Source organism: Oncorhynchus clarkii, chromosome 31 (assembly GCF_045791955.1).
Source record: "Oncorhynchus clarkii lewisi isolate Uvic-CL-2024 chromosome 31, UVic_Ocla_1.0, whole genome shotgun sequence".
NCBI lineage: Eukaryota > Metazoa > Chordata > Actinopteri > Salmoniformes > Salmonidae > Oncorhynchus > Oncorhynchus clarkii.
The window spans coordinates 21,011,417-21,026,509 of NC_092177.1; the positions used below are offsets into that span (position 1 = coordinate 21,011,417).

Here is a 15,093-nt window from a genome sequence, read left to right on the forward strand (position 1 = left end):
AGCTACACTAAGTGGACAAAACATTAAGAGCAGCTTCCTGATATTGAGTTGCACCATTCAAATATTTTGTCTTGCCCATTCACCCTCTGAATAGCACACCTACGCAATCCATGTCTCTGTTGTCTCAAGGCTTAAAAATCCTTCTTTAACCGGTCTCCTCCCCTTCATCTACACTGATTGAAGTGGATTTAACAAGCGACATGAATAAGGGATCATAGCTTTCACCTGGATTCACCTGGTCAGTCAGACTAAGTCATGGAAATAGCAGGTGTTCCTAATCTTTTGTACACTCAAGGGTACTGTGCATTCGAAAAGTAGACCCCTAAGGTTTTTCCACATTTTGTTATGTTACAGCCTTATTCTAAAATTGATATTTTTTTAAATCCTCAATCTACACACAATACCCCATAATGGCAATGCGAAAACAGGTTTTTAGAAAATGTTGCACATTTATTAAAAATTAAAAACATTAATAATGTGTTTTCCATAACTATTCAGACCCTTTGCTATGAGACTCAAATTGAGCTCAGGTACATCTGCAGAGAAGAATGTGCCAAGCTTGTAGCTTCATACCCAAGAATACTTGAGGCTGTAATCGCTCCCAAAGGTGCTTCAACAAAGCACTCAGTAAAGGGTCTGAATACTTATGTACATGTATTTCACATTTTTTAAAACCTGTTTTTGCTTTGTCATTATGGGATATTGTGTGTAGATTGATGAGGGGGGGAAAACGATGTAATCCATTTTAGAATAAGGCTGTAACATAACATAATGTGGAAAAAGTCAAAGGGTCTGAATAATTTCTGAATGTACTGTATGGGCATCTGGATTTCAACATGTCCTCTGTCGCATGATGACAATGGGTTATATTATGTAGACTTCTTGTATAATTTTACACATCCTACTCTCTGAAAGCAGAACAGAGAGACGCTAAGGAAAAAAGCTGGAGTCTGTGCCTCTGTCTGTGAGGGTTCTCTTAGAACAGCCGAGCCCAGCACAATGATTAACAGCATGTTGGGTGAACACAATGCAAATCTATTTCTGTCAACAGAAATCAACTCCAGGCAATTACTGTCCTTTGTGTGCATTTGATTACTACAGCACTTTGAATGAAGCAGTCTTAAGCTGCCAGTTATAGAGACATTCATCAGTTGTCTTGCAGGGTGATTTAAATATCTTGTTGTTTTCCCGTCCTTGTATCTCTCTCCGCCCTCACTCTGTCTGCTGGCTCTGGAGCTGTTATGTATTGATGCTCTGGTAATGGCCTGCAGGATTCACTCAAATAAACAAGACGAACAGGGGAAAGAAATGTTTGGTTTTTCTTCCATCCCTGTTTTATTTCCATCTATTATTCCCTGGTTATTGATGTAAATGAATGGGGTCATTTGTTTCCGACCACAACTAAAATTAAACTCATTCTTTCTCATTATGGACCTCTTCAGAAGGTTATTTATTCCTGTGACACAGTTGCCTTATTTCAATCATCATCATCTGATTGTGTTATATTGTCATCTGTTGGAGACCTCCTCTTTTGGAGACCTCTTATGTTCTAGATCTCCTCTGTTGGAGACCTCCTCTGTTGGAGACCTCTTATGTTCTAGATCTCCTCTGTTGGGGACCTCCTCTGTTGGAGACCTCTTGTGTTCTAGATCTCCTCTGTTGGAGACCTCCTCTGTTGGAGACCTCTTATGTTCTAGATCTCCTCTGTTGGAGACCTCCTCTGTTGGAGACCTCTTATGTTCTAGATCTCCTATGTTGGAGACCTCCCCTGTTGGAGACCTCTTCTGTTCTAGACCTCTTTTGTTCTAGACCTCTTCTTTTGGAGACCTCTTCTGTTCTAGACCTCTTTTGTTCTAGACCTCTTCTGTTCTAGACCTCTTCTGTTCTAGACCTCTTCTGTTCGAATCCACTTATGTTCTAGACCTATTCTGTTCGAAACCCCTTATGTTCGAGACCTCTTCTGTTCTAGACCTCTTATGTTCTAGACCTCTTATGTTCTAGACCTCTTCTGTTCGAGACCTCTTCTGTTCTAGACCTCTTCTGTTTGAGACCTCTTCTGTTCGAGACCTCTTCTGTTTTAGACCTCTTATGTTCTAGACCTCTTATGTTCTAGACCTCTTCTGTTCAAGACCTCTTCTGTTCTAGACCTCTTCTGTTCGAGACCTCTTCTGTTCGAGACCTCTTCTGTTTTAGACCTCTTATGTTCTAGAGCTCTTATGTTCTAGACCTCTTCTGTTCGAGACCTCTTCTGTTCCCGACCTCTTCTGTTCGAGACCTCTTCTGTTCGAGATCTCTTCTGTTCGAGACCTCTTTAGTTCGAGAACTCTTCTGTTCGAGACCTCTTCTGTTCGAGGCCTCTTTAGTTCGAGACCTCTTCTGTTGGTGAGCTCAAATGAAAACGCTTTTGGGCATGTACAAAGAGGGTTAGTATCAACATAGAAATCACAATTGGAATGGCTTTCGATTTTCCTATTGACCGTAACATAGCAAATAATTTAACATCGTTGTACACAGTGTAATACAGTGTAAAATCTGTTTCTATGGACATAATTATGTTATGTTCGCTAGTAGGCCAATACATAACCTGCCAATATGTTATGTTCAGTCAGCCAAAGCTCACATTCATGCCTGACTCCCAGATGTTGAAAGAGCACCAGGGCTCTCAAGCCACTCCATCCAGTGGTTGTAGCAGGATTGGATCGTCATAGTGTTGTGTTGAGTAAACAAAGACTCTCTTTCTGCCAGATGCTCCCCTCGTCGACTGACCCTTGACGTACTGCTGTCTCTCTGACGTCTTTCTGTCTCTCTCCCTTGACTTCCTACTAACTCCCCGGGGCTCCTTGTCTCTCTGACATCTTTCTGTCTCTCTCCCTTGACTTCCTACTAACTCCCTGGGGCTCCTTGTCTCCTGCTCAGCTAGCACCCTGATCAAGATACACCGTGTCCTTCTTTCTTCACATACTAAGGTTGTAGGTTAATCATGTATTGTACTACAATACTATTTTATATGTATAAGGATCAAAGCGTCTTTCATAGTATGCATCTATTTGAGAAATGTATACCGCACATACAGAGCCTTCAGAAAGTATTCAGACCCCTTGACTTTTTCAACATTTTGTTACGTTACAGTCTTATTCTAAAATGGATTAAATAAATACAAATCCTCAGCAATCTACACACAATACCCTATAATGATGAAGCCAAAACAGGTTTTTAGATTTTTTTGCAAAAAAAACCCATAAATACCTTATTTACATACGTTTTCAGAAACTTTGCTATGAGACTCGAAACTGTGCTGAGGTGCATGCTGTTTCCGTTTGATCATCCTAGGGATGAGTCCACCTTGGAGTCCACCTGTGGTAAATTCAATTGATTGGACATGATTTGGAAAGGCACACACCTGTCTATATAAGGTCCCACAGTTGACAGCAATAACCAAGCCTTGAGGTCGAAGGAATTGTCCATAGAGCTCCGAGACAGGATTATATCAAAGCACAGATCTGGGGAAGGGTATCAAAACATTGAAGGTTTGAAGGTCCCCAAGAACACAGTGGCCTCCATCATTCTTAAATGGAAGATGTTTGGAATCACCAAGACCCTTCCTAGAGCAGGCCGCCTAGCCAAACTGAGCAATTGGGGGAGAAGGGCGGTGGTCAAGAACCCAATGGTCACTCTGACAGAGCTCCAGAGTTCCTCTGTGGAGATGGGAGAACCTTCCAGAAGAACTACAATCTCTGCAGCACTCCACCAATCAGGCCTTTATGGTAGAGTGGTGCAGACGGAAGCTACTCATCAGTAAAAGGCACATGACAGCCCGCTTGGAGTTTGCCAAAAGGCACATAAAGACTCTCAGACCATGAGAAACAAGATTTTCTAGTCTGATGAAACCAAGAATGTCAAGCGTCACGTCTGGAGGAAAACTAGCACCATCCCTACAGGGAAGCATGGTGGTGGCAGCATCATGCTGTGAGGATGTTTTTCAGCGGAAGGGATTGGGAGACTAGTCAGGATCGAGGCAAAGATGAACAGAGCAAAGTACAGAGAGATCCTTTATGAAAACCTGCTCAAGAGCGCTCAGGACCTCAGACTGGGGCGACAGTTCAACCTTCCAACTAGACAACGACCCTAAGCACTCAGCCAAGAAAACCCAGGAGTGGCTTCGGGGACAAGTCTCTGAAAATCTTGAGCTTCCCAGCCAGAGCCTGGACTTGACCCAATCAAACATCTCTGTAGAGACCTGAAAATAGCTGTGCAGCGACGCTCCCCGTCCAACCTGACAGAGCTTGAGAGGATCTGCAGAGAAGAATGGGAGAAACATCCTAAATACAGGTGTGCCAAGCTTGTAGCGTCATACCCAAGAAGACTCGAGACTGTAATCGCTGCAAAAGGTGCTTCAACAAATTACTGAGTAAAGTGTCTGAAAACCTACGTAAATGTGATATTTTATATACTGTATATGGTTTTTATAAATGAGCAAACATTTCTAAAAACTTGTTTTTGCTTTGTCAATATGGGGTATTGTGTGTAGATTGATGATGAACAAAAACAATTTAATACATTTTAGAATAAGTCTGTAACCTCACAAAATGTGGGTTGAATACTTTCCAAAGGCACTGTAAACATCACTGTTTAAGTGAGGATGCTGTGTTTCAACTTGCTAGAGATCAGCCCTTTTCCCTCTGTATAGTAAGTAATAAGTTATATATACATTACTAGTCAAACGTTTGAACACAAATACTCATTCAAGGGTTTTTCTTTATTTTTACTATTTTCTACATGGTAGAATAATAGTGAAGATGTCAAAACTATAAAATAACACATATGGAATCATGTATCACATGAAATCAATTCAAATTGTATTTGTCACATGCGCCGAATTCATTAGGTGTAGTACAGTGAATTGTCAGACCCTTAACCAACAATGCAGTTTTAAGAAAATCCCTAAAAAAGTAAGAGATAAAATAACAAATAATTAAAGAGCAGCAGTAAATAACAATGGTGGGGTTATATACAGGGTGTACCGGTACAGAGTCAGTGTGTCAATGTGCATGGGGCACCGATGTCGAGGTAATTATGTACATTTAAGTAGAGTTATTAAAGTGGCTATGCATAGATAATAACAGAGAGTAGCAGCAGCGTGGGGGTGGGGGGGGGGGGTAGCCATTTGATTAGCTGTTCAGAAGTCTTATGGCTTGGGGGTAGAAGCTATTTAGGAGCCTCTTGGACCTAGACTTGGCTCGCCGTGCGGTCGCTGGAGTCTTTGACAATTTTTAGGGCCTTCCTCTGACACCGCCTGGTATAGAGGTCCTGGATGGCAGGACGCTTGGCCCCGGTGATGTACTGGGCCGTGCACACTACCCTCTGTAGTGCCTTGCGGTCAGAGGCCGGGCAGTTGCCATACCAGGCAGTGATGCAAACCATCAGGATGCTCTCGATGGTGCAGCTGTAAAACCCTTTGAGGATCTGAGGACCCATGCCATATCTTTTCAGTCTCCTGAGGGGGAATATGTTTTATCGTGCCCTCTTCATGACTGTCTTGGTGTGCTTGGACCATGTTAGTTTGTTGGTGATGTGGACGCCAAGGAACTTGAAGCTCTCAACCTGCTCCACTACATTCCCATCGATGAGAATGGGGGAGTGCTCGGTCCTCCTTTTCCTGTAGTCCACAATCATCTCCTTTGTCTTGATCACGTTGAGGGAGAGGTTGAACTGCACTGTTGGTTAATGGCTTGTAAGTCTACACTTGTTGTATTTGGCACGTGGCAAATACAGTTTGATTTGAATTTGTCCTTCCACCACACAGTCAGGTCTTTGACATCCTCCCTATAGGCTGTCTCATCGTTGTCGGTGATCAGGCCTACCACTGTTATGTCATCAGCAAACTTAAGGATGGTGTTGGAGTCGTGCCTGGCCATGCAGTCATGAATGAACAAGGAGTACAGGAGAGGACTGAGCACGCACCCCTGAGGGGCCCCCGTGTTGAGGATCAGCGTGGAGGATATGATGTTACCTACCCATACCATCTGGGGGCGGCCCATCAGGAAGTCCAGGATGTTTAGTCCCAGGGTCCTTAGCTTAGTGATGAGCTATGAGGGCACTATGGTGTTGAACTCTGAGCTGTAGTCAATTTTTTAATTTAATTTTATTGCTTTTCTTTTTTCTTTTACCTTTATTTAACCAGGTAGGCTAGTTGAGAACAAGTTCTCATTTGCAACTGCGACCTGGCCAAGATAAAGCAAAGCAGTTCGACACATACAACAACACAAAGTTACACATGGAATAGACAAACATACAGTCAATAATACAGTAGAAAAATGTATATACAGCATGTGGAAATGTGGTAGGATAAGAGAGGTAAGCCAATAAATAGGCCATGGTGGCGAAGTAATTACAATATAGCAATTAAACACTGGAATGGTAGAATGTGCAGAAGATGAATGTGCAAGTAGAGATACTGGAGTGCAAAGGAGCAAGATAAATAAATAAATACCGCATGGGGATGAGGTAGATTGGATGGACTATTTACAGATGAGCTATGTACAGGTGCAGTGATCTGTGAGCTGCTCTGACAGCTCCATCTTTAGTGATTTTTGTAGTTCTTTCTAGCCATTGGCAGCAGAGAACTGGAAGGAGAGGCGGCCAAAGGAAGAATTGGCTTTGGGGGGTGACCAGTGAGATATACCTGCTGGAGCGTGTGCTACGGGTGGGTGCTGCTATGGTGAGATAAGGCGGGGCTTTACCTAGCAGAGACTTGTATATGTATGTATGTATGTATGTGTGTATATATACAGTATGTGTGTGTGTGTGTGTGTGTGTGTGTGTGTGTGTGTGTGTGTGTGTGTGTGTGTGTGTGTGTGTGTGTGTGTGTGTGTGTGTGTGTGTGTATGTAAGATTCCTACACACAATACACAGTGGTATTGTTTAACTCATTAGTCCCTCTGCATCAGTAAGACATGTGCTGTATGTGTCTGACATGTGCATGAGCCATATTCAAATTCGAGAGACTGGGAAAACAAAATAAATATACCTTATACCAGGGTTTACGTGTTTGGCATGGCAAATAAATGTAAATCCCTTTTGTGGTCTGGACAGACTTCTGTGGTCAAGTCTATTTATTTAAAAGGGCCTACAAGTTGTGCGTTGATAAACTGCTTCTCCAGCTCCATAACAGGAGGGGCCATAACCCTCCCCACTTCTCCAGCTCCATAACAGGAGGGGGCATAACCTTCCCCACTTCTCCAGCTCCATAACAGGAGGGGCCATAACCCTCCCCACTTCTCCAGCTCCATAACAGGAGGGGCCATAACCCTCCCCACTTCTCCAGCTCCATAACAAGAGGGGCCACAACCCTCCCCACTTCTCCAGCTCCATAACAGGAGGGGCCATAACCCTCCCCACTTCTCCAGCTCCATAACAAGAGGGCCCATAACATATTTATTTTCCTCTGATAAGATTGTTTTTTTCTGCGCCGGAGTGTAACTCATTTCTAGATTTATATCAAAATGGCTGTAACCCCTGCTCCCCCATTTATACCTCTGTAAAGCTACATGTCCACTAAAAGCTATTCATTCACATTTCTCAAGAAAATCCTAAACAAACTATCAAATGCAAGGACTGAAATTGCACATCAGCACAAAATATTTGGTGGGCTATAGCTCTGACGTTGACTTTTTTCCTCCTCTCAGCTGTCATTGCTGAAATTGCTATACTGCTTCATGATAAACTTGGCCAGTGTGCAGCAGCCAGGTCAAGCTATTATTATTAAAGCAGGTGCTGAGATCTACACAGGATTTTACAATGGATTGTGATTCTCTGTTGGGCTTAGGAGCTGTGAGGGCTGACGACCAGCAGCTAGAGACCTCAGTACTGGTTTTACAGCCCCTTTGTACCGACACACTGTGTGTGTGTATTTCATGGTGATGCCTTTATGTACCATTGTAGCAGACTATATTTCAATTTTTCAGTGGCTTTTCTTGAAAAGGTGAGAGAGTTAATGGACAGTTTCATGACATTGGGTTGTTATATTACATATGTTCAGTCCGTCCCACCAGTGGCCTGCTTTATGACACATCCTGGTTACTACTTTATTCTAACTTATTTTCAGACTCAAATATTATAGGTGGCGTTGTGCAAATGGGGATCTGTTGCAGCAGCTGACTGGAATTATATATCTGGCCTGTTAGGCCTCATCATCACAATGAATAGCTCCCTCCTCAACCTTGCCACAGTGGCAAACACCAGGGAGGCAACGATGAATGAATCATTCAGAAAAGTGCATTGCGGCTGTGACTTCAGACAACATATGGTTGCTTCTCCTGCGCCCGTTTATTTAATCTGTAACCTGAGCACTCAGCGTTGGTTGGCTGTGCCTTTTGTCTAAAAGACAGTACATTAACCTAGCAGATTGAACTAATGCGTGCCGCTTCTGCTTTCCTTGCATCTCATCTCCCACACGTTTGAGCTCTCACAAATAAACTCAGGGAACATCACCTTCCATCGTAACCCCTCCCCTTGGCTCCAGCCTGCAGTTCGGAGCCATCTCCTCCTCCTCCTCCTCCTCCTCCTCCTCCTCAGGCTCACTTGATGGATGTAATTTCCCCTTGTCAATTTTTACTTCCTGTCTATGTCAGGAATTCATTTTCCAACCTGGCAAGACAAATAATTATCCGAAATAATATAATCTATACTGTAAATCGTCTTGGTGGCAGACCTCAACACATTACAATGGACAGTTTTTCAATGTAAAACATATTTATAGGACACAGAGTGCTGGGACATGTACCTGGAGTCTGTAATTCCACTGATGTGCAACTGTGTTTCTGTAGGCAATTGGGGCTGTCAGCTTTTCTCATCCGTATTTATGTTCCTCTGACTCAATGTCTATTATGACAGATGACAAAAAGACTGTCTTCATGTCTTCAATGAGTTGTCCATCCATGTAGCTGGCTGACCTGGCATTTGGGGTTTGTAATGTGAAAGCATCCTACTGTACTGTAGTCACACAATGAGAAGAGTAGCAGTCCATTTTAGGCAATTCACTGGTCATTTTTGGCCATAGACATAGAGTACATCTTAAAGTAGTTATTATTTGAAAATTAACTGTGTTCATGGTAGAGTAAATTATTTTCTTTGCCTCTCTACAACAGCAGTGCCTTAGCTGCTAACTGGTTTATCCTAAATAACCCTGCATTAGTCTGATTGTGACTATGACCTTCTCTGCCTCTCCCTGTCATACTCTATTGTTTCACCATGTGTCACGGGTTCAAAGCTCACCAGCATTAAGGCAATCTTGACTGGCTCATCATTACTGGTTCCTGTGGCTTTTCCCCCACTACTCACCTATGGATGACAATGGAGAGAGAGGAGAGCGGCAGCTAATTACCGAGTACAACTTGAAATGTCTTTGAAGCCTAGCTAGAGAGCTCCCATTTAGGATGCAAATGAAAATCCAAATGGAGAAGATGAATATGAGATGAGATTTTCTTCCTACTGCAAGGCACTAGTGTGAATACTTTAGGAGTCATTTGAATTTGACCCCCACAGTATAGGCTTAGTAGCTTCCATTTTCTGTAGCTCTATTATCAAATAAAATCAAACTTTGTTTGTCACATGCACCGAATATAACAAGTGGAGACCTTACTGTAAAATGCTTACTTACAAGCCCTTAACCAACAGTATAGTTCACAATAAAATAACAATAACGAGGCTATATATAGGTGGTACCAGTACCAGTACCGAGTCAGTTTGTGGGGGTACAGGTTAGTTGAGGTAATTTGTAAATGTAGGTAGGGGTGAAGTGACTATGCATAAATTATAAACAGTGTACAAAACAAATTGAGCGAGGTGCATATGTAAATAGTCCGGTGGCCATGTGATTAATTGTTCAGCAGTCTTATGGCTTGGGGGTAGAAGCTGTTAAGGAGCCTTTTGGTCCGGTACCGCTTGCCATGCAGTAGCAGACAAAACAGTCTATGACTTGGGTGACTGGAGTCTTATTTTTATGGGCTTTTTTTCTGACACCGCCTATTATATAGGCCCTGGATGGCAGGAAGCTTGGCCCCAGTGATGTACTGGGCCGTACGCACTACCCACTGTAGCTCCTTACGGTCAGATGCCGAGCAGTTGCCATACCAGGCAGTGATGCAACCGGTCAGGATGCTCTTGATGGTGCAGCTGTAGAACCTTTTGAGGATCTGGGGACCCATGCCAAATCTTTTCAGTCTCCTGAGGGGGAAAAGGTTTTGTCGTGCCCTCTTCAAGATGGTCTTGGTGTGTTTGGACCATGATAGTTTGTTGGTGATGTGGACACCAAGGATCTTCAAACTCTCGCTACACTACAGCCCCATTGATGTTAATGGGGGCCTGTTCAGCCCGCTTTTTCTGGTAGTCCACGATCAGCTCCTTTGTCTTGCTTACATTGAGGGAGAGGTTGTTGTCCTGGCACCACACTGCCAGTTCTCTGACCTCCTCCCTATAGGCTGCCTCATCGTTGTCGGTGATCATGCCTACCACTGTTGTGTCGTCTGCAAACTTAATGATGGTTTTGGAGTCGTGTTTGGCCACGCAGTCATGGGTGAACAGGGAGTACAGAAGGGGACTAAGTACACACCCCTGAGGAGCCCCAGTGTTCAGGATCAGCGTGGCAGATGTGTTGTTGCCTACCCTTACCACCTGGGGGCTGCCCGTCAGGAAGTCCATGATCCAGTTGCAGAGGTAGGTGTTTAGTCCCAGGGTCCTTAGCTTACTGATGAGCTTTGTGGGCACTATGGTGTTGAACGTTGAGCTGTAGTCAATGAATAGTATTCTCACATAGGTGTTCCTTTTGTCCAGGTGGGAAAGGGCAGTGTGGAGTGAGATTGAGATTGCGTCATCTGTGGATCTGTTGAGGCGGTATGCGAATTGGAGTGGGTCTAGGGTAACCGGGAGGATGCTGTTGATGTGAGCCATGACCAGCCTTTCAAAGCACTTCATGGCTACCGACGTGAGTGCTACGGGGCAGTAATCATTTAGGCAGGTTACCTTCGCTTCCTTGGGCAAAGGGACTATGGTGGATTTGGGTTTTCATTGCTCCATGCATTGTAGGTTGAGGTTTAGGCTCTTAGTTCCTAGTTTTGGCAAGCATATTATTCCATGACACCAACAACCACTCTGTTTGCACCAGTCCCCTAACCATATGTACTACTTCCTCCTCCACAGTGGACGGCTGCATCGATTGGTCGGTAGACCTGAAGAGGTACCGGGTCCTAGCAGGGGAACCAGTGAGGGTGAAGTGCGCCCTATTCTACAGCTACATCAGGACCAACTACTCCATGACTCAGAGCGCCAAGCTCCGGCTCATCTGGTACAAAAACAAAGGGGACTCTGAGGAGCCTATCATCTTCTCCGGCCATCGGCTCAGCAAGGAGGATGACTCCATCTGGTTCCGCTCAGCTGAGCTGGAGGACAACGGCTTCTACACCTGCGTCCTGAGGTGGGTTTATTTAGTTCCTGTGCCTCTGAGGAATGAAACAGTTGAGCTTTTCTTACAGTAACCCCCAACCAAGCACTATGTTTATTTTAGTCATCCACAGCCCATTGAAAGCCCACATTTTCAGGAATGTTCAACTGTTCATTGGATAACAGTTCATGACTGATCTTGGCTAGTGGTCCCACATATTGTACAGTAGTTTGAGAGGCCCTAATTTATCCATTTAGTTTACATCCACTTTCCAAAGCTACTGTGGTGAGTCAGTGTGTCTATTGTGATGCTGAACAGCCTCCTTGTTGCACGCCCACCGCGCCAGCCAAGCAAGCCCTGCGATTGCACACAGCATAAGGAGGAGGGAGAGATCCACATCGCATGCCATGTTTCGTTTCCTCGCGGAGGAATGCATGACTCGCCTTGCGAGGTTAGTTCACCCCTGACACTGAACTGTGTTTGACTCGTGTTGTGGAACATGTAACTGACATTCCACAAAATAATAGGCTTTGCCAAAATCATTAATATCAAATCCATGATGTTCCTGTCAGTTCTATGCAAGAAGGATTGTGCTAGAATTCCCTCCTCGGATTATGACATCAAACAACCTGCGAATCATTTGATGAATAAATAAAAGGTGTTTTTATAACATCTAGTAAAAATATTTTCACTGTTCCTAGCTACTTTACCGTAAGAGTCCATGGTGAATAGAAAATAGAGACAACCTGACAGAGGCTTCAGCAAAACTCTCCTCAGATGAAGATCCAGCCCCTCTCTAACAAAGCTGATGCTTCTCCCTGGCCAATAATAAGTGTTTTCTCCCTCCTCTGCACTCCCCTCATGCTACGCTAACAGTCTATTTAGGAGAAGGTCCTGTCACTTTCACCTCGCTTCTTATTTTACTTACTTTCCCACCGAGTTGGTCATAGCAACAGCCACAGCTCAGACAGCCAGGCGCATTGCATTCCAATGTGTTAGCTAGCTGGAGAGTCATCAAGCTGAGCCTTATTCTTTTGCCTGGGGAACGACAGATCGTTTGGAAGGAGAAGAAAAAACAATACTGGAAATTGAAGTGGCATTTTGCCCTGTGAAATGTGTTATTGAAAATAAGATACTGTATACAGTGATGTATCTCTATGAAGTAATCTCAATATCCTCCAAATTCTATTAATTGTCTGTCAAAGACGATCAAGGTGAAAAGAAGAGAGAAGTCCTCTTTTTACGCTTTAGTTTCCATTAATGGTGACTCTTGATCCCTGAAACCAAAGGAGCAGAAATCCAGATAAGTGGTGTTTTGGGTTTCTGGAGATCCCCAAGCAGCTTCTTTAATTAACCCCCAGAATACTGAAACTCCCAATAATGATACAAAACTACATCAGCACAGAGGAAGAAAGGCTGGCAGCACCCAGTTCTGAATCTAAAGGTAGGAATGTACAGTCTTCTCAGAGACAATTGCTGTAAAATGACATTGGCAGATGCTGCTGTGTCTGAAATGACAGGTTGGCTCTGGAATGACAGGGTGGCTCTGGAATGGGGGAATGTATTTTCTCAGAGGGTCTGCTGACCGCAGGAGGGGTAATATTCTGTGTCTGTCTCAGGCCCCCTACGCAGACCACTTGGAATAAAACAGACATCTTCAAACACACACACACACAAACACATACACAGATACACACACACAAACACACACTAGCCCTGCCATCGAGGCCTTCATGGCAGTTATATGGGGTACCAGGCAATGTCCTGTTTTATTGCAACATGAACAGTGACTAATCATGCCTGAATGCCAGAGAATCTCACAGCACCAGCATGACATGTTAAGCTGTAGCCAACGAGTCGATGCAATCTGCCCGGCTAATGCGCCTCGAGAGACAGATTCACCACACCTTTATTTCTCATTCTCTCCAGTGAGGCTAGACGAACCTCCCACATCACAGCACTGATGGAGGCATTTCACACCTTCCCCCAAACAATGGACACACGCTTAGCTTTGTTCAATAACTTTATGCCGAGGAGAAATACAACACATGTTCCCAATGTCTGAGGGATGCCTCTTGTACAACACATATACAGTACATTATCTGAGCTAGGCTATCCCCCTGAGGCCTGTAGGGTAATATGTGCCACCTGTCTTTTTCTCCCCTCATAAGATAATTGTTCTTTCTCCAATCGCCCGGATGTCACAGACCTTTTCTTTCAAAGCGGTCCAGGTTTTGAACCTTTCTATTAATCTGTCCACGCAGGAGCCCATTAGAGAGAGAGAGCCAGAGAAGTGAGTCTGTTCTTTGGCACTGGCTGAATCTACGCTACCTCGCTTGCCAGTTCAATTCAAATATTACACGCTCAAGCTTCAGCTTTGACAATAATCAACTTTTAAACTCTCAAAACCACATTTATATTTACTTGGGAAGAGACTATTGTTATAAATGTCTACAAAGAGGGGATGGAGAGTGATCTGTCTGGCTTTCATGGAATCACATCAAAGACAAATCTATGGGTATACAGTAACTCACCAACCAGTGATTAAAAAATATTTTCAGTAAATACATTACAACGGGTCTAGACTTAAACAATCATTGTTAAAATGCTGTTCTACTAGATAAGATGTAATCATTTTGTAATGTGAAGCTTCACCATATGAGGCTGTTGTAATGGGGTGCGTGCTGGTGGCAGGGTAGTCAGGCGCAGGAGAACGAACTTGGTATAAACGTAGTATTTTAATAAATGCTCACAAACTGTGGGTACAAGTGGGTACAAAACCCGTCGGAAACCATAACATACATAACATACAAAGTACCAATACATACAACAAACAATCACCGACAAGGACATGAGGGGAAACAGAGGGTTAAATACATGTAATTGATGGGATTTGAACCAGGTGTGATGGAAGACAAGACAAAACCAATGGAAAATGAAAAATGAATCAGTGATGGCTAGAAGACCGGTGACGTCGACCTCCGAACACCACTCGAACAAGGAGAGGGACCGACTTCGGCGGAAGTCGTGACAGTACCCTGGAGCCGTGCGTCGACACCGACCTCAGGGACGACCCAGAGGACGAGGCACAGGGCGATCCGGATGGAGACGGTGGAAATCTCGCAGCATAGAAGGATCCAACACGTCCTCCACCGGAACCCAGCATCTCTCCTCCGGACCATACCCCTCCCAGTCCACGAGGTCCTGGAGGCCCCTCGCCCGACGTCTCGAATCCAGTATGGAACGAACAGGGTACGCTGGGGCCCCCTCGACATCCAGAGGGGGCGGAGGAACCTCCCGCACCTCAGACTCCTGGAGCGGGCCAGCCACCACCGGCCTGAGGAGAGACACATGGAACGAGGGGTTAATGCGGTAATCCGGGGGAAGCTGTGACCTATAACATACCTCGTTCACTCTCCTCAGGACTTTAAATGGCCCCACAAACCGCGGACCCAGCTTCCGACAGGGCAGGCGGAGGGGCAGGTTTCGGGTCGAGAGCCAGACCCGGTCCCCCGGGGCGAACATGGGGGCCTCACTGCGGTGATGGTCTACTTTCTGAAGGTGGACATGGGCGGTGTCCCATGTCCCTCCGCGCGCCGGAACTAGTCATCCACCGCAGGAGCCTCAGTCTGACTCTGCTGCCAAGGAGCCAGAAC

At 44.6% G+C, this 15,093-nt stretch overlaps 1 protein-coding gene across 1 annotated transcript in view; it reads left to right on the forward strand.

The window, feature by feature from the left end:
- Positions 1–15,093, forward strand: part of LOC139390790 (X-linked interleukin-1 receptor accessory protein-like 2) — a 398,878-nt gene that overhangs the window by 197,895 nt on the left and 185,890 nt on the right. Inside the window, exon 2 of the mRNA XM_071138185.1 lies at positions 11,197–11,470. Coding sequence (XP_070994286.1) covers positions 11,197–11,470 — 274 coding nt within the window. The remainder of the gene's footprint in view (positions 1–11,196; positions 11,471–15,093) is intronic.